The sequence below is a fragment of the Echiichthys vipera genome, assembly GCF_963691815.1.
Source record: "Echiichthys vipera genome assembly, chromosome: 4".
NCBI lineage: Eukaryota > Metazoa > Chordata > Actinopteri > Perciformes > Trachinidae > Echiichthys > Echiichthys vipera.
Window position 1 is genome coordinate 7,362,358 of NC_139829.1, and position 24,758 is coordinate 7,387,115.

The 24,758-nt window shown below is 41.9% G+C and overlaps 1 protein-coding gene across 2 annotated transcripts in view; it reads right to left on the minus strand.

Moving 5' to 3' along the window:
- Positions 1-24,758, minus strand: part of wdfy3 (WD repeat and FYVE domain containing 3) — a 107,279-nt gene that overhangs the window by 47,433 nt on the left and 35,088 nt on the right. For both annotated transcript variants that reach the window (XM_083912528.1, XM_083912527.1), the window contains exons 8-17: positions 24,533-24,699; positions 20,884-21,363; positions 19,239-19,349; positions 16,789-16,982; positions 14,832-15,103; positions 13,879-14,076; positions 9,019-9,208; positions 7,950-8,164; positions 6,160-6,272; positions 4,033-4,270 (exon numbers count right to left, since the gene is read on the minus strand). In XM_083912528.1, the coding sequence (XP_083768654.1) occupies positions 4,033-4,270; positions 6,160-6,272; positions 7,950-8,164; positions 9,019-9,208; positions 13,879-14,076; positions 14,832-15,103; positions 16,789-16,982; positions 19,239-19,349; positions 20,884-21,363; positions 24,533-24,699 (2,178 nt within the window). The remainder of the gene's footprint in view (positions 1-4,032; positions 4,271-6,159; positions 6,273-7,949; positions 8,165-9,018; positions 9,209-13,878; positions 14,077-14,831; positions 15,104-16,788; positions 16,983-19,238; positions 19,350-20,883; positions 21,364-24,532; positions 24,700-24,758) is intronic.

Here is a 24,758-nt window from a genome sequence, read left to right on the forward strand (position 1 = left end):
TCCTATGCTAATTTTAACAGTCAGAGTGACAAGCAGTTTTTTTTTTTTAAATCTTCAAATAAAAAACAAGTCATTTCCCCTCCACCCTTGTGAGATGGCTGGCTGGATGATTGAGTGTGCACTGGTGTGTGTGTGTGTGTGTGTGTGTGTGTGTGTGTGTGTGTGTGTGTGTGTGTGTGTGTGTGTGTGTGTGTGTGTGTGTGTGTGTGTGTGTGTGTGTGTGTGTGTGTGTGTGTCAGTGACGTGCAGTCAGGGGAGGCAGGGGAGGCTGTGCCTCCCCTGTGATCATGAGGAAAAAGAAACGAAATAATAAAACAACACAAGTATTAATATTTGTCCTCTGGATATCTATGATTTTGGTGTGGTTCTTAATGTATTTTGACCATTTTTGTAGTAAAAATCGCAGAAAAAACTGTATTTCCTGCTTAAATAAACGGAGTCTCATCAGAGACGAGAGGTGAGGCACGGACAGCCGTGCCTCCCTCCAGATTGCGCAATCACTCACAAACTGGATTTAGCGCGTGCAAAAGGCGCGTGCTTGTTCCCATTTCTGTGTATTTTTCCAATATGATGGTTGAGGACACTTTTATGTAATGAAAGCATACGTCTTCTTTTCCATGGTGTTCAGTAATGTATTTGACGTATGTGTGTAATATTTACATCTTATTGATGTGACATAAATCCACAGGGGAAATGCTGCCTTGAGGCAGGCAGTACCTCTGCCTCAAGGCAGGCGGCGATAGTGAGCAGCCTGATAGCCTGCCACCAGCCAGGTCACGGTGAACTCTGAACTGTGTGCAAAAAGTAAACACAAGAAGTATGCTGTGCGATGCTGTAGAGCTTAGCGACATCTGTCATTTCTCGCCCTGAAAATGGAGGATTTGATTTCTAAACTAAGAAATTTTTCAAAGCTGGACTTTCAGTCATTAAAGGTAAGATATACTGCAATATACAGTCATTTACAGTAAAGGTAAGATATACTGCAATATACAGTGGCACTGGTGTTTTAAAATGGTTTTCAGCATCCTTTTCGCTCCTATTCTCTCCTGTTCTCTCATCCTATCCTATTGGCATCCTACTGTATGTTTGTAAATCTGACTTGTGAGTCAGTGCCTCCCCAACCCTCACCCTCACTGCACGTCACTGGTGTGTGTGTGTGTGTGTGTGTGTGTGTGTGTAAGCATGTGCATGATAGAAGGTGGGGATGTGCATGTGTGTGTGTGTGTAAGAGAAGAGAGTGGCTCTGTGTGATTCCTAATAGCAGCAGGGGCATCAATATTTCATGGTGACAGATGGGAGAGGAAGGAGGGGCATGGGTTTGTGAGGTGTGTGTGTGTGTGTGTGTGTGTGTGTGTGTGTGTGTGTGTGTGTGTGTGTGTGTGTGTGTGTGTGTGTGTGTGTGTGTGTGTGTGTGTGTGTGCGTGCGTGCGTGCGTGCGTGCGTGCGTGCGTGCGTGCGTGCGTGCGTGCGTGCGTGCGTGCGTGCGTGCGTGCGTGCGTGCGTGCGTGTGTGCTTATACTGAGGAGAAAGTAGGCCAGTGCCTCGTTGCCTGTGTGCTGCTGTTTTCAGGAGAAACTCCATGTTCTATTCTGAGGAAAGGCTGCTGCGACGACTCGAACGGGTTCTTTTGGGTAAAAGAAATGTTGATTTTTATAGAAAAGAAAATTTACTCTCAGAGAGTTGTCTTATTTTCTCTTGTTGTCTTATATATTTACTACTGCTCTTTAATTAAGCAAAGGTATTTATCCTATTACTCGATGAACATATATATGAATAATATACACAATAACTGGTAGAATACCCGACCACTAATATAATCTGTAGCTGCAGCCCTAGAATAAACCACAGACTGCACTGTGCTAAGAGTGAAAGGTCAAGAGTTACTTTTCTGGAGCTTTTAACTGCATCTCAAGGTCTGAGATCAGATGAGCAAACTCTATCCACTGATGAAGACTGTGAAATGTGTTTGAAAGCTCCAGAAAAGGCTAGTAAATGGAGTTAAGATGAGATTATTTCATCAAAAATCTTCTATTTATTTGAAATGACGAGATACATTTGAATATATCTAACCTGAACTGGTTATGTACAGTAACTGACTCTATTATGGGTTCCCTTTGATTGATTTGTGGTTTCTATGGTATATTTGGTCTCTTTTTGTGTGTTTTCTGTCTGTAACTGCGTGTTTGTACTTCTGCTGCTGCTGCCAGGTCTCCCTTTGAAAGGACAATCCTGGTTGAATAAAAGGTTAAATAAATAATCAGCACTGAAAAAACAAAAAAACGCCAACATGGCAGAGGACATGTTTAGTTAAGCAGAACAAAGAGAAACCACAGAACTGTACAGAGAACACAACACTGAAGGAAGCAGAAAGGCATCGAAATGATGGCAGGCAACTAAGACGTGCATCAATCCACCCATGCCTGGAGCTATACAGTATATTTCATATGCAGTCTAACACACAGGTGGTGTTAGACGCAGGGTGATGCTGCATTAAGATAAACCACTGTTCCAGTGCCCGGCTCCAAAATAGCAGCAATTTTATTAATTTTATTTGCCACATGCCTGCTACTGTACCCCGACAAAGTCCTGTCTGAGAGACAAATGTGTGCGATTGGTATTATATCTGGCGTATCAGATGACACTATGCAATGTGGCTGTGTGTGTGTGTGTGTGTGTGTGTGTGTGTGTGTGTGTGTGTGTGTGTGTGTGTGTGTGTGTGTGTGTGTGTGTGTGTGTGTGTGTGTGTGTGTGTGTGTGTGTGTGTGTGTGTTGCCCTTGAAAGTGTGAAGAACATGTAAAAGACTCAGGGACTTTGCAAACTAAGAATTATTTTTTCCTTGAGAGTGTGAAGGGCTGACAGATTTGTTCAAATGTATAAATCATGCCTTTGCTGGCACATCATTAAAGTGATGCAATCTAAAAATTCATTGCTGGTCACAAGACAAAACCTTTGGCATTTTGCCGCTTAACTGACAGAAAACATCAACAATGACCTTTTGCAAGATGTTAAGCCTCTGCCCTTATGAATATTAATGACAATATAACATATGAACTTGAGTTTCTCTTAACAGTTGTTTACTGTGTGTCAGTGTAACATGTGCACAGGTGTCATGTATGTGTTGCTAAAAGTGTGTGGGCGAAATGCCAAGGTCACATCCAACACGCCATCATCCCCACAGACCCCAACTTTCACCATGCCCAAACATACAACATGAAGCCCAGAGCACGGGGGCCCAGCAGAGCCTGTCAGCAGCACCCACAAACAAAAAGGGTGTCGTATGACATAAAAGGCAGAAAATTAGTCTATTTGTATGCACAGCTCCACAACTGGAGGCAAATAAAGGCCTCCTGCTGAGACAAATGCAGATGCTGCTCAGCTGTAAAAACAACAACAACAACAACAACACAGCCAGGGAAAAGAAACATGTGGCACCCTGAGGAGTGTGTGTCACTGGTGAGAAAAATTGATCCATGAAGAGTAGTTTACAGAGGACTGGCATCATCTGCAACAGCTTTTTAAAAGCATGCAATGTAATGTCAGACTGGTCCATTCCTGGGGTATCTGGAGTGAATATTTATATTAACAATGGATCAAATGTCTTGATATAATGAGTGGAAAAATCAAGTGTCGCTTGAAATGATGAACAGAGAATTATCATGTGTCCTGCTTTCATCCTCAGATTTACGGAGGTTTTTAGCTAATATTAGGTCATTCTTTCAGATTTACTGTATAGCATAATTACTGTCCGGTTCAGTCTCATCAGCTGTGTTTCCAGCGGCTGTTTTTGAAAGTTAAAGAATAGCTGGTGAAGAAAGTGGACCATGTAGCAGCTAAAGAACCAGATGTTCTTGTCAGAGGAATTGGTGGAGACCAAACCGGAGCTAAAAGGAGAGTAAATGTCGGACTTTATCATGTGGAAAGAAACACGACTCCAAAAGAATGTGTGAATAAATATAAGTAATTGTTACTGTATACTGATGGAAGACTAGATATGTCAACACTCATCATTTTAAAAGTTAATGTCGACTCACCCGAAACCCTCCAGCGAGGTGTCAAACTCCACAAAAGCAGGCGTGACAGCCGATCCGTGCAGACGTATGTCGTGGGGCGTTGTCATGGACACCAGGCACTTAACTCGGGTGAGGGGGACGGTGCTGCCCTCGGCGGAGCGCACGAGGCTGCGGCTGATACGATACTGGCCATTATCCTCCGCCGGCGTGGCGAAGACGCTGTCGGGACCGAAGCCCTCCATGGACATGGTCATACTGTCTGTGAAGTCAGGACGGACAGGTGCAATTAAATACAACATCCAGGCTGTGGAACTTAGTTTAAGTCTGATGAGTGTGTCCGTGGTTAGTAAACGTGTTCTCTTGTATAACAAACTATAATTTGGCAACAATGAACATGATAGCAGAAAATAAAAGTTTTGTTCTTTGCTGCTGCCTGTGTTCTTAAGTATGATGTTGCTTTTCTCCCCAGATTGTTGATAAGTTTCTTCCAATTTGGTACTTGCTTTTACTGCTCGAAATACCCTCCTGCGCGCTGGAAACTAACCGAGCAGTGGCGAAGTAGAAGGAAGTGCATCCAAAAAATCCCATGACTCCTGTGTCCTGTGACACAGTCAAAGTCAGCAGCATTAAATCAAGGCTGGATCTCCATTGTCCCAGAAGGACTAGAATAATCTGCTGGTTCAAGGTACAATATTTAACCTCCAAGATTGAGTACCACTTGTTGGAAGTCAACACAAACAAGGTAATGCAACACTCAGCAATGGCATTTAATAAACCATGTTGGATTATCTCCTCACAGACAGAGAACGAGTGCGATGTAACAGCGGCAGGCGGCGTGTAAAGAGCAGTAATTAGTCAGGACTTAATATCCATTCTCAGCTGGGAGAAGACACAATAAGCAATTAGGACGTGCTGGGGAGCCCGCAAAATTACAAACATTAACAGCTGTTAATAGAAAACAAAGGGTTTGTGTTGGATTCACAGCGGAAGAAAGCTGATCTTTGTTTAAACAGGAAGTTCACACATCAACTGGATATTAATCAGATGCCAAGAAGACTACTCTGGGTTTCCTACAACTTGCTAATTTGGTTAAAAACGACTGCAGGTCTACTCACAGTGCGGTTGTTCATAAGCACCTCATGAACTTTTTGTTTGTACACATTTAAGGAAGAGTCCCCCATATCTAACAGTGATACATTCTGATTAGTCTATATACCGTATATATGTATATATATTTATGTATATATATATATATATATACACATGTATATGGGTCGTATATAATAAAGCCAGGCTGTTCCACTGACTTTGCAATCGTCTGAACACCTACAGAATCGTTCCCTTTCCACCGCCACCACCGTGCAAGTTATTCCAACCAGCAATTAAATTGCAACTGAAAGCTTGTCCTCTGCAATCGCAGCCTATTCAACGGAGGATTCGTCCCATTGAGCTTGCAAAGCAGAATTGCTGGAAGATAGATTTTTCTCAAGCTTTTTTAGCCCAGAAAGAAACTCTCTACCAGGAGGAAGCTCCTTTCACCGTGGCAGATGGCTCCCAAATGACTTTATCATTTCATAAACGTACTGGAAGACTAAAGATTAAAAACTGATACGTTCACTTGCAAAGAGGCTGTCATTTGTTGTAATCAGTGATAAAAACACAGTGACAACTATTACTGGGTGTTTATTCCCTTATCTATTTGTTTGTATGGAATCTACACTGTTTCTTTGATTCACTAGAAAATACATGAAAGCTGTTTCTGGGAAGTGAAATTTTATGTGCACCATTTCAACCTAAAAAAAAATTGACAAATGTCTGACTTTTACTCTGGAATTTACCATTAGTTTTGAGATATGCAATACAGCTGCAACATAAGGCAGATGCTGGCAAAAACTCACTTTGCCAACATTCATTTGAAAGCAAAATACGTTATGTACGACAATCTTTACAAAATTATTTTATAGATGAATTGAAATGTTCCTTAAAGTGGCCCCTGCTGTAATGGCAGAACACAGTGTGCTCCCCCGGTCAATTCTTTTTTTAAGCAGATCTGATAAGGAACACCAGGAACAGTGTTTCCTATGAGAGGCCCTGGCACTGTGACCATCATGTGCTCAAAAACAAGGATTAGAGTTGTTATTGTCTTACTTCTCATCTCTGCGTCGTAGCTGAGAGAGCTCGGTTTGTGGACCCGGTACTGCTTTAATAACTTCTTGTCCCAGGCGCCACAGTTCAGAGGGTTTCCAAGACGCAAGAACTCCCTGCAGGGGGAGAATGACCAGGATGTCAGGAATAAAAAATATACCAGCAAAGAAAAAATAAAACACAGGATCAATCAAACAGCAATACAACACTAGGGCAACAACGTAAGGGACTCTTTTGCTGAAAACCCGGACTCATAACTGTGGCTCTGTATCTCCCCCTAAATGATACCATCTTTATTTATTAATTTTATTTATTTATTCACCACAAGCAGTTACTTTGCAGGTTGACTTCTACTCCTCAACAGCTGTGGTTAACGGCATGTTTCTGCCTGTTTAAAAGTCAATGATAAGGTTGACTGGCACGCAAGTGGCTTGTATGCATAGTCCTAGTGACGATTTGTGTCAGTTGTCAGAGCGAGCTGAGTGAGAGGCGCTTTCAGCTTTGGAACGACACCAAAGAAACAGAAAGACACCAGAGCTGAGCTGGAGCGGATGTTAGCAGAGCAGGGACAAAAGAGTAAAAAAAAAAAAAAACACAGGAAGGAAGAGAGGAATAATGAAGGGAAAGTGACAGAGTGAGGCAGACAGAGAGCAGAGGAGGGCGGGGAACAGACTGACAGCTACAGATACGCTTACCTCCAGCACAATGACGGGGGAAGAGAATATCAGCCGGGGATTTACATATAAAGAGGCAACCATGTGCATGTCAAGTAACTTTTCCCCCGTCGCTTAACCCCAACCTTCCATCTCACTTAACTAGTCAAGCGGGAAATGAGATTCGCTCAGTTTAGTCTGCATACGCAGCCCTCTTTCACACATTGAAACCTGTCAAAGCACATTACGCTTCCTAAATGGAAAGACCAAACCTCCACAGTAGAGCTGCAACAATTAGTCGACTAATCTGTTGATAATCAGTTAATCGGTAAAGTAATTTTCACACAGTCACACAAGGCTCATTTCAGCCTCTTAAATATATGCAGATTTCCTACTTTTATATGATTTATATGATATTAAATTGAATACATATTTGGGTTCTGGACTAAATACAATACATTTAAAGAACTTTGAGAACTTGGATGGATATTTTTCACCCTTTTCTGACATTTTGTCGACAAATGATTAATTGATAATCTAGTAAATGATCTGCAGATTAATATATAATGTAAATAATTGTCAAATAGTCCATATTAAAGTAATTTCCTGTCATCTCTCTGCTGTTGGGTATGATATAAAGGCATAAAATGGCCCAAAATAACATAATAGTAACATAACATGCTACTACGCTAAGGTTAAATACTACATACTAAATATCGGCATGTTAAATAGTTAACTGTTCTGAGGTAAATGCCTCTTAACATGCATATAAACATGAATAATAATGCTATCATATTAGCGTGCTAACAGTAGCTTTCAGCTCAAAGTACAATAGAGGCCGATTGAAGGTAGTCAAGGAAGGAAGGAAGGTGCATTTTCTTCATTTAAAGCTGACTTCATTTTTGATTCCTGTACTGTTTTATATGTAAGTGTGTTGGATTTATTGTGTATTATTATCTGTTACATTCCCCTATTGCTTCTGTTCATTGTTGTGCTGTTTCTTGCTTGCAAAGTGAAACCTCCCAAAAATCAGGGTAAAGGGAAAACGTGGGGTTGATGTTTAAGTTTGGGATAGAACTTTTATGGCAATGTTAAGTTTAGGGATGTATTAGCCCAGTTAATATTAGCCATATCCAGTACCTGAGTGCCATCGGCTGCAGGGCCTGAGAAGCCAGCCTCTCAAACATCCTCTGCAGCGGAGGGTGCAGCGGGTGGTCCTCGTCGCCCAGCGCCTGACTGCAGCGCTGCAACAGCCGCTGGTGGAGACAAGCCTCACACAGCACCTGCTGGTTCCTCTCGCTGTTCACCAGGAGCTGGAGGATGTTGGCCACCGCTAGCTGCAGGTCCAGGGCATGCTGGAGGGGAACAGGAAGTGGATTTCAGTATACACTATTATATTTCATTTACGGGATTGTTGTGTCAATATGTTGACGTCAACTTGATTTCCTTGGTTTACTTGATTATTTATAAACCATTTCTCAATTCAATCTGCATGCAATACAGAAAATTATCATTTATGTTTTAAAGTGTGACCAATAATCCCTGTTTTCTGTCATATATATATATATATATATATATATAATGTTACAATGATGTTAATATTAAATGTGGCCAAAGCTTCAAATAATGAGGCAGACGTATGTAAAAGTGATCCCTGTTAGCAGAAACCTCAGATTTCAAACAGTCCTGAACGCCACTCATCCAAGATTTCTCTATACGGTCATCTGCTCTGCAGTGTTTACGTTTGACATACACTACTACATGTAGCTACATGCTAACATCAGAGGAACCTGTAATCTTAGTTGCCGATGTTGTCATTGTTTTGACTGTGTTTAGTAGCTTTTCTTAGTGATTTTTCATAGTAGAACATGCTGCTATAATTTATATATATAAAATCATTCCGACAGCAGAGACAGAAAGAGCACAAATGCAGTGACCCAGAAACAGAGCGGGTATTTTTGGGTGCTGAAACAGAGCATTTCAGACAGACGGTAAATACATGTGCAGCAGCCATGGGCAGTGTGAGAAAGTGTTTTAAACATTAAAGCATGTAACTATATGTATATATGCATAGGGAACAAACTGCCAACTAAAACCACTGTTTCCAACTGACACAAAAAAATAGTACTTCACTGCCCTGCCCGTAACCCCTTCACCCACTCTAACAGGAAGTGCATGTTAGCACATTTCCTTCTTTGCGTTTCCTCACCTCTGGCTGGCTGTCGGAGCAGACGGAGGGCAGCAGGTCCAGGATGGCCAGGACGGCCCCCGGGTGGATGACGACCATGTCAGACGAAGACGAGGAGGAAGCGGGGTGGGATACGTTGGCTAAGTGGAGCTTCAAATCTGTCAGAGCTTTGACCGGGGCGGGAGGGCCCGACGTACCGTAGTAGCCTTGTCTGGTTGCACAAAGGAGAGAGGAAGTAACAGTTAAGCTAAGTTACAAATCTTTGAGGTGGGGAGGCTGTTGATATGGTTACTAGAATAAAATGCTGATTAAGAAAACATGAAATCATCCTTATTTCAGTTAAATCCGAGGTTGGATCTTAACACTTGCAACTAGTCTGTTTGCCCAGAGCCTCGACCATTATTTGGAGGACCTACTTTACCATAGAATATGTAACTGGCTCACAAAAACAGGGAGAGTGGCTGCTAAATATTCAGATTCACAGCTACGGTGTCTCCCTTTGCTTCATGGCTCAGTGGAAACATTCTCATGCTGAAGAAAGACACTTAATCAATTTAAGCTCTGTATGTAACACTTTGACTCCAACTTTATTTTAACGTGAGTCAGCGGTCCTCACACTTCAGGGATCACGGTGTCAGTCGGTTTGATGTGGAGCAACGAGCCCTCCTCGTGTGCAAACGGCAGAGAGCAGGAGATGTGCTGGGGCCTGCAGTCGGCCAATTAGACAAATAGGCGTGTTGCTGCAATGCAAATTACGGAGTGGCAAATCCCCCCTCAGGAGAGATGCAGAGTTGGAAAAGGCCTGAGTCAGCATTAAGTGCTGGAAGGGTTGGATGTGAGGCAGGAAACTAACTGGGTTGTTTGTGTTCACATTGCCTGGCGGCATCTTTAATTGGTTTTAGTATAACAGGACTTCTAAATTATTATGGACAACGTTACCAGACACGGAGAAAGGAGATAATTAAAACTAAAAAAATATTTCAAACTGCCAACATGTTAACCAAATTTTCTAAATTCTATATTTATAAAAAAAACAACTAAATCTGTTTCATCTAAAGCTCTTGCTGCATCGCCGTCACAAACGTGATAACCACAACACATAACTCATAATTGTGAGTTTTTACAGTGCACATGAAATCCCATCACGATCATAGAACCTTTGTAGTTTGCTAAATGATGGCTGTGTTCTTTTTTCTAAATGCAATTAAACCCACAACACTTAAGCACAAGCTTAAAGTGAAGCACAGAAAACAAGCACAGTGGCCTTATCATCTCTAATTGTCAAATGAGTCCACCTCATGAATATGCAGCGCTGGAACGGATCCAGACAAGACAGAAGGGGAGATGACTACTGAGAGGAGACCCCCAGTTTCACCTTGACGGTCATTATAGCTCACTAACTAAGCAGAGTACATTTAAAATGGCCCGGCTGTTTTTTTCTTCAAAGAGCAGCAGAGTCTGGGTTGAGATGGGGGGGGGGGGGGGGGGGGGGGAGTAGGAGAGTAAAGGAGGAGTGCTACTTTAGACGGATGCTGTACACGTTTCCTGCCTGAGAGGAGCTGTGTTAAAGGATTTCAAATAAAGGTGTGAAAAAAGGCATCTCTCTGTGGTGGGGACAAGACAAATATGAGTCATTTATCTCACTTTGTTGGTGGGTTTGTCTGATTTTTTTGTAACATGTCGTCATTCTCGTCACTTTATCTATACCACAGGATGTTTTGTTTTTCATCCCATATTTATGTGAATTAGGGTGTAAAAATGGTTAGGTGTAGAAGAGTTTATAACTGATAAATCTATTTGTCTCTAAGACCAATAGAAACTGGTGCTGAAATTATTAGTCATTTAATCAATTAGTCGATTAACAGAAAATTAATTTACAGGAATTTTGATGATTCATTTATTGTTTGAAGGGACCCCCAAAATCAAAACTACATTTTTTTTCCTTTTACCTGTAGTGCTATTTTTTTTAATCTGAATCTAGATTGTCTCGGTGTGAGTGTGTGCCTTGTCTGCACAATAATGGCACTGTATGGCACAGAAATGTGGTGATCAAAGCACCAAAAAACACATCTGAACATGCCTCTCTCCAGAAACCAATCACATAATCCACAGACCTGGTTGTGAGCAGTTTCATCTAGGAACTACTTTCTTTTACCGAGCTACACCCACCAACCGTATTAGCAAACAGAAGGAAGCGTACTCATGGACAAGAGGCTCGTGGTCCGACAAACACGAGCCTCTCGTTAACATTTCCTTCTGCACGGTGATACAGTTGACAGGTGTAATTTGGTAGAAATAAAGTAGTTCCTACATAAAAACCACTCACAATAGATTACCTTGAGTAACCCGGTCATGATTTCTGGAGAGAGACATTGCTATTGAGTTTTTCAAATGTATTTTGTAAACGCTTTGAGCACCAGAAGCTGAGAAGATAGGCCTATCTATGGCTGATACCATCAAGACGGGACAACTCCCACCAAAACTATCTAGATTAATAAAAAGGACCACAGCTAAAGGGAAAATGTGTGTTTTGGGGTGAACATGTCTGAATAATTTTTTTAAATGGTCAACCCAATTTCAAAAAGTAAGAGCAGTATGAGCAAATTCTCATATTTAAGAAAACTGTTGTTTATATTTGCTTAAAAAAAAAATATATATTTTTTTTGTAGATCAACAATTTGATCAGTTGTTTCAGCTGTATTTTAAATCTTTGGGGTTTGGGCTGTTCAAGATGTTACCTTGAGCTCTGTGACAGTGATGGGATTCTTCATTATTGTTATAATCTATATATTAAATGATGAATCAGTTTTTCAGAAAAAGACAATCAAAAGATTATTAGTGAATGGAAATAATTAGTTGTGGGGTATAAATGTAGTGGGAGCCTGTTTCATTTCTGTAACTCAACTGATATGGTACAGAAGCATAACGCACCACACTCTCATTATTTGCCAGAAGACCCACATGACCACTAGAGCAATTCAGAATCGTTTTTTGTGGAAGGGATGAGTGTGAGGAAAGTGGCAGAGCGCTGTAGCTACCTCTTCCTGGCGAGTGCTGGCGTGCCCCACGGCGAGGGCAGAGAGGTCTCATGATTCAGGCAGGGAGGCACCTGCTCCGCACGACTGCATGGCGCATACACACACAAAAAAGCACAGGTATACACACACCCATGTGCACACACAGCCACACATGCAGCCGCGCAGACGGACCAGGCCGCGGATGAACAGCCAGACAGCACCAGAGGTTAGAGGAAGAAAAAGAGACAGAGAGAAAAGAAAAGAAAAGAAGGAAAGAAGCTGTTAGTAGAAAGCTGAAAGGAGAAACAGGATCAGAGATACAGCTGGAGCACATGCAGGACGTCCGCTAGAGCTACACATGAGCTGGAGCACGAAGTGTTGTCACATTGACCTTAAAGGGGAGTTTCTTTTTTAACCTGGACCATATTTTTATATGCATTTGTATCGAAGTGATTAATGAGAACAACTTTTTTGAAATTGAAAACGGACACACTAGTGGTTGCATGTATCTAAAACAATGCACGCAATGTGCAACTGGTACATGTCTGCAGCTATTCGCAGAGGGGAAATACGTACGATCCTTCCGGATGGATGAACTGGGACTCAGTAGTCTGCTTGTCATATAGCAGTTAATGATCGGTTAACATTCAGAAAAAATTGTAATCCAAATTTTTTCTCACTCTTTTTAAGAAACCATTTCCCAGGACATTTCCAGGATTTTTTCTTCCAAATACCGGACAGCACTCGCTCACAAATGTCATATAATTTGCCAGTAGGCCTTGTACTGACACATTTTACCCTGAGCATTCTGCTTGCAGTTCTGAAAAATACCATTGACCACTTGACACCAAAAAGGTCGCTGCAAATCTGTTCCACTGACAAGGGAAGTGAAATGAAAAGGTGGCTTCCGGTAAACCTGCATTGAAGTGCATTTACCGTGCAGCTTATCCTACCAACAATTCAAGGTCCAAACTAAATAAGCACTTACAGGTCCTCTAAGAGAGGGGTTGTTATACAGATTATTCCAGGATTTTATCAATTTCCAGGTGTTTCCATAATTTGAAAACTAATCTCTAAATGTCCAGGTTTTCCAGGACAAGTAGAAACTCTGTTTATCAAAAATAATCTACAGTAATAACTGAAGTAATAAGTCTTTAATCACCTAAGATTAAGCAGCTCAGATTTAAGATTTCACCATTTCTTAATTGTGTCAGTATGCTGGCTTGAGTTGAAACATTCTTGTGGGTCACATGGAAACACTTTTAGACAATTACAAGACTCAAATGTTAAACTTTATTTGAGGGTTCTTTTAAGATTTACTGGGGGCAAACTAGAACACAAAGGTCTCATGAAAAAAAGAGAAACACGTTTTATCATCAACATGTTGGAGGACTGAAGAAAAAAATGTGATTTTCTTCATCTGACAGAAATGTTCTTTAAGAACATGTGGCTGCAATCTGCTGAACCAACTTACAGTTGAGAACTCACTGACCCACTGTCAATGTAATGACAAATACTCATTAAACTGTTGACTTATTTAACCACCGACTGTAAATGAATAACTTGTTGGTAGTGTGTTGACAGCTAAGCTCATCCTCATCCTTATTTATTTAGTAGCTCAATGGTCTGACTCCAGGCGAAGAGATGCCTTTGACCCTTCTGCTCTGATTTATGGTGCAATATATGCATCACTGACAGGCTCTTAACTGACTCAAAACACATGATATCTGCTGGCTATTGTGTGAACAGAGAACAGATGGTAATATTTCTGCTTTTGGGATAACATCCTGTTAGAAACATAGTGTTGCAGAAGGGAATCTCACACTTTGTGCTGCACAAACAAGGGGTCCTGTAATCCACTGACCTGTCGAAAGAGTCGGTGGCCATCTTGTACAGGTAGATGAAGAGCTTGCTGCAGTGTTTGAGTGTGGGACAGACACTGTCTCCTGCGCAGCCTCCGGGGGCAGCCTCGTCCTCCAGCAGCCTCTGGAAAGGCTGAGCGTTGGAGGGGAACACGCCTGTGGGCCCCAGCTTCTTAGTGTCTGAGAAACAGCCCAGCAGCCTGTGGGCAAGGACACAAAGTGGTTAACATGAGAAGTTTTAAAAGAGGGACGATCACACCACATAACACTTCTGACAGAAAGCACAGAAAAATCTGTATTTAGACTATGTTATGTTTCCTTTCTTTTTCTCATTGCAGGAAAAGTCAAAAGTTTTTTTTTCCATGCATTATCCTGCCTCTACATTACACTAATAAGGTAGTAAAGCAGTACTACGACTTCATTGGTAACCCAGTTTCTAGACCACAGGCATCTCACGTAACAGATCTAAACTGATCTAACTTAATCTATTCAACTGTCATCACCAGCTCCGTCAGACTCGCGTCTCACAGACATGAACGCGTCCTGAAATGGGCGTGACGCTGATGTGGCGTCCACGTCCAAGACACAGCTTAAGGCTCTCTTTGTTGGTCTTCCAAAATACTTTTTTAATTCGCCTAAGAGCTACACTCCCTGTATGAAAGGTGAATAAAGTGTATTTATTGTTTGATCAGCACTAGACAACAATTATTTAGGAACCTATTATCCTTTAGGAGTTTAATCACTATATTTATGTTCAAAAAGTCTGAATAATATCTTAATTCAATAAAAGGTAACATTTTTCTGAACACGTAATCTGTGTTATATAAAAAAGTTTGTAGAAATATCTGATAAAACACACATGGACTTAAGAACACAGATGATCTTTGCAATTAACACAAATCCCAAGAAGGCCTCAGGTATCAGTCACTAGCTCTGGGTTAGAAAGACCTCTTACCTTACAGCATCAGCCAGCTTCTCATACTGGATCTCAGTGCGAAAGAAATGCGAGTTGGCGGGCTCGTAGCGCATTGCGGCGGTCAGCGTGGAGAAGACGGTGTGCAGCAGCTCAAAGACTTGGTTCTGGTTGACGCGCTCCCAGCCGTGTCGTGGCGGCTGGCACAGCGAGCGCTCCATGGCCACCAGCAGAGAGGTGACGTAGACGAAGCCGCCCACTTTACGGAACACCGTCCGGGTGCGGTGACTCTCACGCAACACCGCTAACAAAGCCTGGAGAGGAGAAGAAACAGATGATTTTTAATGTATTCTAAAGCTGTCAAACTCTGTTTCACTTTCTCTGCATCATTTTATTTTACACTATATTTCACTTACTTATTTTACATTTTGTTACTCAATTATTCTCTGCCGTGTTGAGATTTCATGTCTTTTGTTTTATTTGTCGCCTCATTCAGTCACATCTCTGTTCATCAACTCATTTCCATCTCATTCTTCTTCTGCAGTGAGACATATTTATGATCCCCTCTGGGGTTGCTCTGTCTCAGTGCACTGATGGGATGTTTTGTTTTAACATTGTTCCAAATTTGATGGTTCGCATTTGAAAGTAACCTAAACTAAAACATCAAGCTGTAACCTAGATATGAGTTTGGGAGAGCATAGGATGACGGTGACAGGCAAAGGTTTCATTAGCGACTGAAAAGTGGAGAAAACATTCAGAGATGAAGCTTTTGAATGGCACGTGAAGTGCAGTGTTGGCACATGTCAAAGAACAGTAACTCTGATGGAGCATTATATTCTTTTTACCCACTACAGTGACATAGTGTAGGTATCATAAAGGATATTGAATAATCATAATAATAATTGGTATAGTTTCTGATATTATTATGCCTCTCGGTGGAATAACAGAGAATAAAATAGAAGTAAAAAAACAGTGATTTGTTTCACCGCTGAGCCAGCTTTTTCCTTCTGCATTAGAATACTGCTAGACTCAGCAAAGTGGTTTTTTTTAAACCCATCACAGGATGTCGAATACATCCTCTTCCTGTCCTCCAAGCTGGGAAATAACCATCAGGCCGCAAATGTGTTCTGGTAAAATGTAGGTTTTTGGGTGTTAACTTTACCAGCCAATGTGGCGGCCTTGAGGATTCAACATATGAGGGCTAGACTGAGCCCTCCTGAGAGATTACAGGGCTAAATATGCACTTTCACAAAGCTAATCAGCTTACGTTTTAGATCTATTTGTGCGTCTTCAATGTGTAACCGTCAAAAGTACTTAAACCCTGATGACGAGCGAGGAGAAATGATTTTTTCTCAAACTGGATTTGATATGAATTCTTTGCAGTCTTTAGTTTATTTGAGGGTGATAATTAAAATCCCTGATTAGTGACATAGTAGCAAAATGCTGACGGGTTAATCCCAGTGAAGCCTTCAGAAGGCGTGAGAATCAGCTCGTCTGAAGGAGTAGAATTTGAAAATGCAATTATGCTCCAGAAAATGAGCCGCCATCCCCAGCCTGTGTCTCTGTGTGCGTGTGCGTGCGTGCGTGTGCGTGCGTGCGTGCATGTGCGTGCGTGCGTGTATGCTTTTATATGCACCTTACACTTAGTGACCCTGGTTTGAAGCAATTACTGTATGCAGAGCTTCAAATGTATATTGATTTTTGAAATTGCAGACTTTTCTTTGGCTCAATGTTCTCAATGAGACCGAAGGTGCTCCCATCGGTTTTCTGAACTCTTTCTTAGCTACTCTACTTTATATCAAGATACAGTTAAACCAAAGTAGTTACAGATAAGTTTACAGACACATTTTAAAGTAAGATAATATGAGACAGTCTGTGGTAGATATTAAGTAAACAAAAGTGAGCCACCTGACATTAAATTCAATATACTGAGATGAAATAAATTAAGTTTGAATGAGTGAGTGTGGAAGACAGAGACGGTTCGCGTGTGTTTTGTCACCCGCAGTATGTCCGTCTTCAGCTGTAGTTCACTTGACGGTGCGGAGTGCATGAGGCCCAGCAGCGTCCCCATGTCATCATCTCCACTGGGTGACAAGACGAGCTGTTGGATGATGAGCAGGGCGTGTTCCCGACACTGGCGATACTTCACGATGTTGTGAACACAACGAGCGCCACCAAATTCCCTGAAAAGAGCTGGGTGATGAAAAGACAAAACTTAGTCTTTGCACATCCTGATGTTTTGAACTGAACAAAACAAGGACACAAGGCCAGGTTATGATGAATACAGTATTAAAAAAAAATCAGTGAGAAATGTTGCATCTGGCCTCGCCCCGCCCTCCGCTGGTCGTGCTTGCGGTAGCTTGAGACTCTTTGGCAACTACTTTCTAGGTTCTACCGGAGTTTGACGAGTAGGCCTGAGTTTTAAAGAGAAGCGTGCAAAGGGCTTATCAAGATGTGTCCAAGTCGTTCCCCCTTTGAAGTAGTTTTTAACTTATCAGACAGCTGATTGATTTATTTACTAGTGACGTTCCAACTAAAGGTGCCCGGAGCACGTGTGATTTCCAATCGTAGTGCACAGACATCTCCTCAAACTTTGCTTGGATACAAGTCACTTTAGTTAGTGTCAGACATTTTAGAGGACAGAAACAGAAGGAAAACACTTTTTGGAGTGGAGGGGGACTTTAAAAATTAAATCAGTTTACTGATGGGCTGAATAGGCTCTGACCCTGAACTTTTAGTATTGCATTTTTGTCATTTGTGTGACGCACTGAACTCATTTACACTAATTTCCTCTCCTGATAAGACTGCCGACTGAGGGCCTTGTGCATAAAAGGTAATGTAATTAGTGTGTCGCAGAGGAAGTGCTTAAAACATCACACAAATCATCTTGTTTGTCTGACAAAAGCAACGACTTGTCATCAAGGTCAAAGAGAGCTCTGAGCTGTCGGTGTGCAACAGCCTGTTGGTTGTCTTTGTGACTCATCACATTTCTACAGCTGAGGCGCGCACACACACACACACACACACACACACACACACGCACGCACGCACGCACACACACACACACAGGGTCAATAAGAGACTGAGCAATGTGGGAGCAGAGGGAGGTTTAACAAAATGTAAAACCTTTATTGATCCCTGGAGGAAATGTTTCCTTCCTCTCCACCTCAACAAAAGGTCAAAGGTCACAGCTCAGCAGCCCTGGAGATGGTCAAGATTATTGACCCACATTAAGTGATTTTATGTTTTCACGTCATTAGCATTGAAGGTCAAACTTGACGCAAATAATTAAAGACAAAAAGTAAATTCTGTGCATCACCAGTCGTTCTAAAGGGACCGGTGTCGGTAATGATCACCACAGGCAGAGATGGCCCGCACTGAGTCAAATAGCTGGATCAGGTATCAGTGACGACAGGCCGGATCTATATAATTTAATTACACGTTTATTAGGAATGGCACAATATGACATTCTAATATCATGATTATTGTCAGAGGAAATATCAAGGTGTCACGGTTTTCATAATTAATCAGAGGTTATATTATTGGAGACTATGGACGGAAAAGACACGCAACATGTCAGCCTACTTTCTATGTAAAACAGAGGGTTGAGCACATCCTCATTGAACTGGGGTTACATCCAGGTAACTACCAGATGTAGGCAGTAAACAGGAAGACGTTGTGAACTCCTCCAGCCCAGTTTAAACTGGTTTGGGCCGGCTTAGTAACGTTACATGCACTGGTTCAATTTTTTCAAACAAACTTGAAAAAACTGAATATCCATCTTCTACAACAACTCCCTGCTCATTTTGGAGATATTCAAAGTGCTCCAATGGTGCTGATTGTTTGGCGTACATAAGACTGAAATTTCAGTTCCCTCTGACATTTTTACAGCTCTTCTCCTCAACACTTCATGTGAGTGGCACAACTACTCTCACACAAAACAGGCACACACAAGTGTTACGCAACAACGCAGGAATCAGGACACCATAGATACTGTAGCTTCTGCAATTTTTGTGGTTATGAAATAGTGACGTTATGTAGGAACGTTAATGCCGAAATAGGTTAATCCAGACATCCTTAATGTATATAAACTGTATACATTATATACTTGAAGTTACTTTTTGACCAGTTTGTTTCTGCATGTTCTACAATACAACCTCACAAAGATGCAAAGATGAGTGGTCAGTTTCATTTAAAACTTATCAAGAACAAAAAACTTTTTTTTTTAACTTACAGAAAGTTCTAACATTATAAGAAAAGTGTACCTGAAAGTTAATTATAAAAGGGACATCCAGACCTACAGTGTTCTACTAATACTGTCTTAATCTATAATCACATAATTAAAAAAATATCCTCTACCTGGATTTAATAGGCAGTTTAACACCTTTTCCACACCATCACTCCCCTGTATTGCATAATGTGCACATGCCTGAAAGAGTGCATGTTTACCTGCATTAGTGTTGGTGGTGTTGGAGCCCTGCAGGAGAACAGTCAGCGTCTCCATCACCAGCCAGGCCAACTGTTTTTGCTCCTCTGCTACTGTGTTGTTTTTACAGTCAGCTACAGATGGAGGGGAAACAAAGAGAGGTTAGCATGTGACATCATGACTGCATTTAATACACAACACACACAGGCTGGACCAGAATATTCAAATAATTGGATATTTGTTTATTGGGTCATTCACTTATCTGGTTTAAAATTTTAGGATTCTGATATTCCTAATACCAGAATTCTTAAAAAGTAACACCTTTAATTCAACTGAAAGACACGTGTTGCAGCTCAGTGCGAGTCTTTACTGCCGTTTGCTGTCATTTACATTCACGTTTCTCTCCTCTCCTCAAACTGGGGCAGCAGGGAGATGCAGGAGAGACTAAGCAGCCTGCTAACTTGTGTGGGAAATAACCAGTTTTCTTTTCCTTCTTTGTAGTGTTTTAGGGCGCACTTACACTGCCCCCCCCCCATCGACCAAATCTGCAGTAAACACTCCACCGGCGCATCACACCAATGTGAACCTTTCGCCGCCATTGTTGTTGTTGTTAAATATCCGCGCATGGTCTGTCTTTTTTTTTTTTCTATGTCCCAACAGGCGCACATAAATGACGTGAGAGCCGCCGTAGGCGTCGTGCTCGTGCTTGTACACGTGCCCACGCTCGTGCTCGTACATGTGCAAACGCGCTCTACAAAAGCCCACCTCTCTCAAACGGGCTGTGGACGGCCAGCTGGCCGCAGCTAGGTGCAGAGCGGTTGCACTCACACTGGTCAAACGCACTAGGCTTTACCCGCAAAACCTGTTTTGGCCCGGTGCGGAAGGACAGTGTGAGTGCGCCCTTAGTCCATGCTATGAAATGTTTTTGGCTACCGTATTTTGATATAGATAACAATTAACTAACAGTCAAGCTGTGAATAAGTGCTGGGGGGGATTGTGGAGAGGGGTCAACATGAAGGTTGATGGTGACATCTTTCACACTTGTTGCTCTGTGACGAACATGAGCTGCTCTGTTTCAACAATGTTAGGCTTAGAAAACATGGATGAAATTCACTGCGGTATTCTGAGCAGAGGAAGTCTGCTAGCTGCTTATTTATACCGTGTAACCACTGCAACGCTGTGCCATCCATATTAGCTGGGAATGGAGAAATGTCTGACTGAGTTGCGTTATAACCGAGCCGTCTGAAGAGTGTAGAGGTCTGTGTGGTTTTACTGTAGAAGCCTGGTGTCGTTTTCAGGCAATTTAATGAAGATAAATGCCGCGCGTAATGCAAATACGCACCACCCCACTCTTTGAACTCCATTTACAGATTTTTCAATTGTATACAGTAAATTGTGATTGATGCAGATATTAGTTTTTTTGCATTTAGCAAGAATTCACAGCATTAAATTCCATTTTGTGTTGGTCAGTTATCATCTATACTTTCAGTTTGGATTAGTATATTCTCTTCGGACTGCTGCTGTTACAGCAAGTGATTCAAGTTCCTGTCCTGACTATAGCCCACTTCAAGAGAAGTTACAAATAGGTCAAGAAGGCGTGATGAATGCTGTAGCCTTGTTACTCAACTCGCCTCATTTTCCATCACAAATGCAGGGGAAAACCCTCACCTTGGTCATTATTGTGCGGTTGCTGCTGCGTGGCTGGATCTTTGAGCAAGGCAGCGTACTTGTGCAGCAAGTTGACCAGCACCTCCAGAAGTCCGACCTCCCGCAGCACGTCGCTGAACACCGGGTCGTGCCTGGACAGCTTCAGTAGCGTCCGGACGGCAGTGATGCTGCAGGCGTAAGAAGTGCTCGATTTGAGCAGCACACTGACACTGAAGAGCTCTTTGCACGGCACATAGTTGAGGTTGAAGACGACAAACTCCAGCAGCTCAAAGTACTTGGTCTGGGCATCAGGGAGCTTGGCCACACGCTCTGCAAACTGCGACAAGGTGTGCTGCGACTCCAGGATGAAATAGTTGGCCCGCTCGGCTGAGTAGATGTTTCCGATGGCGTCCAGTAGCATAGAGCCCAGGCGGCTTGTTTTTGCCCTTAGGAAGGCATTTTGAAGCACCGAAAAGGCCTGGATATTACGCACTGTGTGACCTGAAACAGAAAGTCAGTGTTTGTGATTAAGACAAAACAAATATGAATTTAATTAATTTGCAATGACCCAGTTGAGGCACTAATCAAAGTCAAAAAGTAACTGCAAATTATAAAAAAATTAAAGTAATTAAATTGAATAAGAATTACGAGATCATTAAAGCATAATTTAATAGAAGAGGCTAAATAAGATGTGCGTGAATACAATCACTGATAGCTGTAAGTAAAAATGATTACAAAACATAAACACAATGGACAGATGAGAGCTGATGACATTTACATTTTTTTTCAGACCTACATATAACTCTGCTGCCTTAATCCAGCAGGTCTTGAAACCTCCCTGGCTAAACTGACAGCAGATATCTGAGACCACTCCTGATGAGACATAAGACGGGACAAAAATGCCTCAAAGGTGCATGAAACCTAAAGAGCAACAACAGCAGGAGGAGTAACACCGAGAACAATAATGTCACGCAGAAGCCCAGAAGCACTGCTGTTGATGGTATAGAGGGGAATGATATGTCCTTTCACAGATTCAGTCCAGTATTTGTTGAAAGGAAACCCAACCTGGGCTTTAAACTGGCAAAAAAAAATAGTTGCTCTAATTTGCTTTAACAGGGCAGCATCAGTAACTCAAGAGAAAGTGAAGCATAGCAGTCGAATCATCAGGAGCTATGGAGTAAATGATTTTGATCTATTAAAACGTTTGCATCCGTTTTAAATGGGTTAAAGGAAAATCTTCAAGATTACTACTTTCAGCCCTGTGTGCTTGAAAAAAAGAACGACAGAGAGTCACCTAAAACGTTTTAGGTAGTGGTATATCCTGAATGTAGGATGACGTGCAAGACCATGAAGCATGGTGTTATCCCTGGACTACACACATAATCCAACCTCCATTTTGGGGTTTGAGCATCCAACATAAAACCACAAACCGTGACTCCCACACACGTAGGAACACACACCGCCAGGAAAGTTACACTGACATGCGTCACCACACACATGCACACACACACGCACGCACACAGATCCATTAAGTCAATGTGGCGCGCTAATTAGGCGTGTAAGCGGACTGTCACACCATGATGGCTTCTGGTAATGACTTTGCACACAGCTGGAACTGCCTTTAGGAGGGTAAACACAAGTGTGTGTTTGTGTAAGTGTGGTAAACAGGCTGCAGGGCTCGGCTGTGTTAAAGCCAGGGTGTTTGAGGTTAGAAAATGGACAGTTTTGTGTGTGGGTTTCATCAGGCAGGTGGCAATAGTGTTTTATCCAGGGGGCAGAGGAGACAGGTCGAGTTCTAACACTGTACAGCTCCTAGAAGTGTTCAAATCTGTCACATGGAAACATTTCATCACACGTGCTTCCCTAAAAAAAAAAAACAGTTTACCCAAAAAAAGTATTAATAGTCAACACCAGCAAGGCCAGAATGAATTATAAGCAGAACATGAAAGGAGAAAAACATCATATCAGTAATTTACATCTTAATATAAATAAATAAGAAAGTTTTATCCTAATCAATCTATTTTCTTATATAAATACAGTTTCTACACAAAATATTATAAAGATTTTATCACCATAAATCAGTACATTCCCTCCCTTTCTATTCAACTGCTTGATAACATAACATTACAAGGAAGCACAAGTGCATTATAATTATTTTAAATGTACCGTAGATCTGACCTCTATACAAAGTTAAGCCTGTTGCCTTAATGAAGAACTGTAAAAAAGAAGACAGCGATAAAGGACAGAAGGTCAGGGGGTTCTTGGGCAGTAGAAGTAAACGTTTTAGCTCGAGACGATTTTCTAAAAAACACTAAAGCATCTCTGGACTCCAAAGAGCCCATTTGTATGCAGGAGGCTTCAGGCATTCATCTCCAGCAGTGTGACAGGCGGGAGAGTTGCCATGGTGTCTGTCAACAGGTTAAGCTTGCTGGAATCAGCCAAGCATCAAAGTCATTTCAGGGATTAAGATCTGAGGGGGGAGATACGGCAGCTGGGGTATACATGAAGACTTTTCCTCAAGTAATTCCTCTCTTGTTTCAGTGCTGTGGGCAAACTGAGTTGGTGGGATTGTGTCGACTTAAGAGGCAAGTTTGTGATCAAAAAATCACTGGGTTGAATCCTGGATCTTCACTCCCTTAACGTTTACTGTCAAAGTGTCCCTGAATCCTTCTTTGGATGATGATTTTAGCAGAGGGAGGAGCTTTACCGTCATTGTTTTCAATGAGCGTTATTTTGTGTTGCTTTTTTTGCTTTGGGTGTCTTTGACTTCCTGAAATTTCACTTAAAAAAATGACAACCGCTGTGTTTGAAACAGCTCATTCCACCTTCTCTGATACATCTGGGGACAGTTTCAAACTATTTCATCAGTCATAATTGAGAATTAAAGCATAATTTTGGCTTTTCTTTTCATATTTTCATGTCTTAAAAGGAGTACAGCTGACTGAGCTGAGAAAGGAAGAAAAAGGTCACAGGCAAATCAGTAGTGAGATTACTGTCTGGTGGTTTTGCCTCACTTTGATCAAATTAAGGGGCCGTCCACACGAACATGGGTATTTTTGAAACCGTGTGTTTCTCTGCAGGGTTTGGCCTTTCATCCACACGTAACCGCAGTTGTGGGCTTCTGAAACAGGACTTTTTTGTAAACGGAGTCCATGGTGAACTTTTTTGAAAAGTCTGGTTTCAGCAGTCATTTGTGGACAGGAAAACCGCAATTTCTTGTCCCCATTTTTTAACGTCACACTGTGCGACGGTAAACAGTAAGTCGTATCCATGGAGACTTGTGGAGTGCTCTAGACGTGTACAGCTGACGGAGGTGGATTTTGCGGTCTAATGTGGGCAGAGATATTTTTTGGACGGGAACGGGGGGCCGTAAAAGTTCAGTTTCAAAAATACTTATGTTCGTGTGGACTAGGCCTAAATTAAAGACGTTCCACTCAGATCAATCAGAGAATTCCCGTAAGACAGAATGTCAACAGACAAAGATGACATATTGCTTTGTTTCATTATATAAAAAGACACTGATCAAGGCCAGATATCTTTGACTTCTTCTGTATTACCAGCTAATTGTTTCTGTAACCAAGCATTTTTTAGATGTCATGTCTGCCCCAGCACAGGACACGACCAGTGCATCAACATCTTTTTGAATAATGAAAGCAGCGAAATAGCGTACCTTTCCCAGAAGGCTGCGGGAGAATGAAGCCAGGCAGCAAGAAGGGGGCTCCAGTAGTCAGGCCAGCTGGTTTCAGCTCCGTCACCCCATATGTGGTCAGACAAGTGACCAGGTTAACCAGGTCCTTCAGTGCATCTTTCGACTCGTCCTCCTTGGCCTGTTCCAGTCTGGATAGAGACAGAGAAGCTTGTATAAATGTCCACATGACAACAAACTCAAGGTCTGA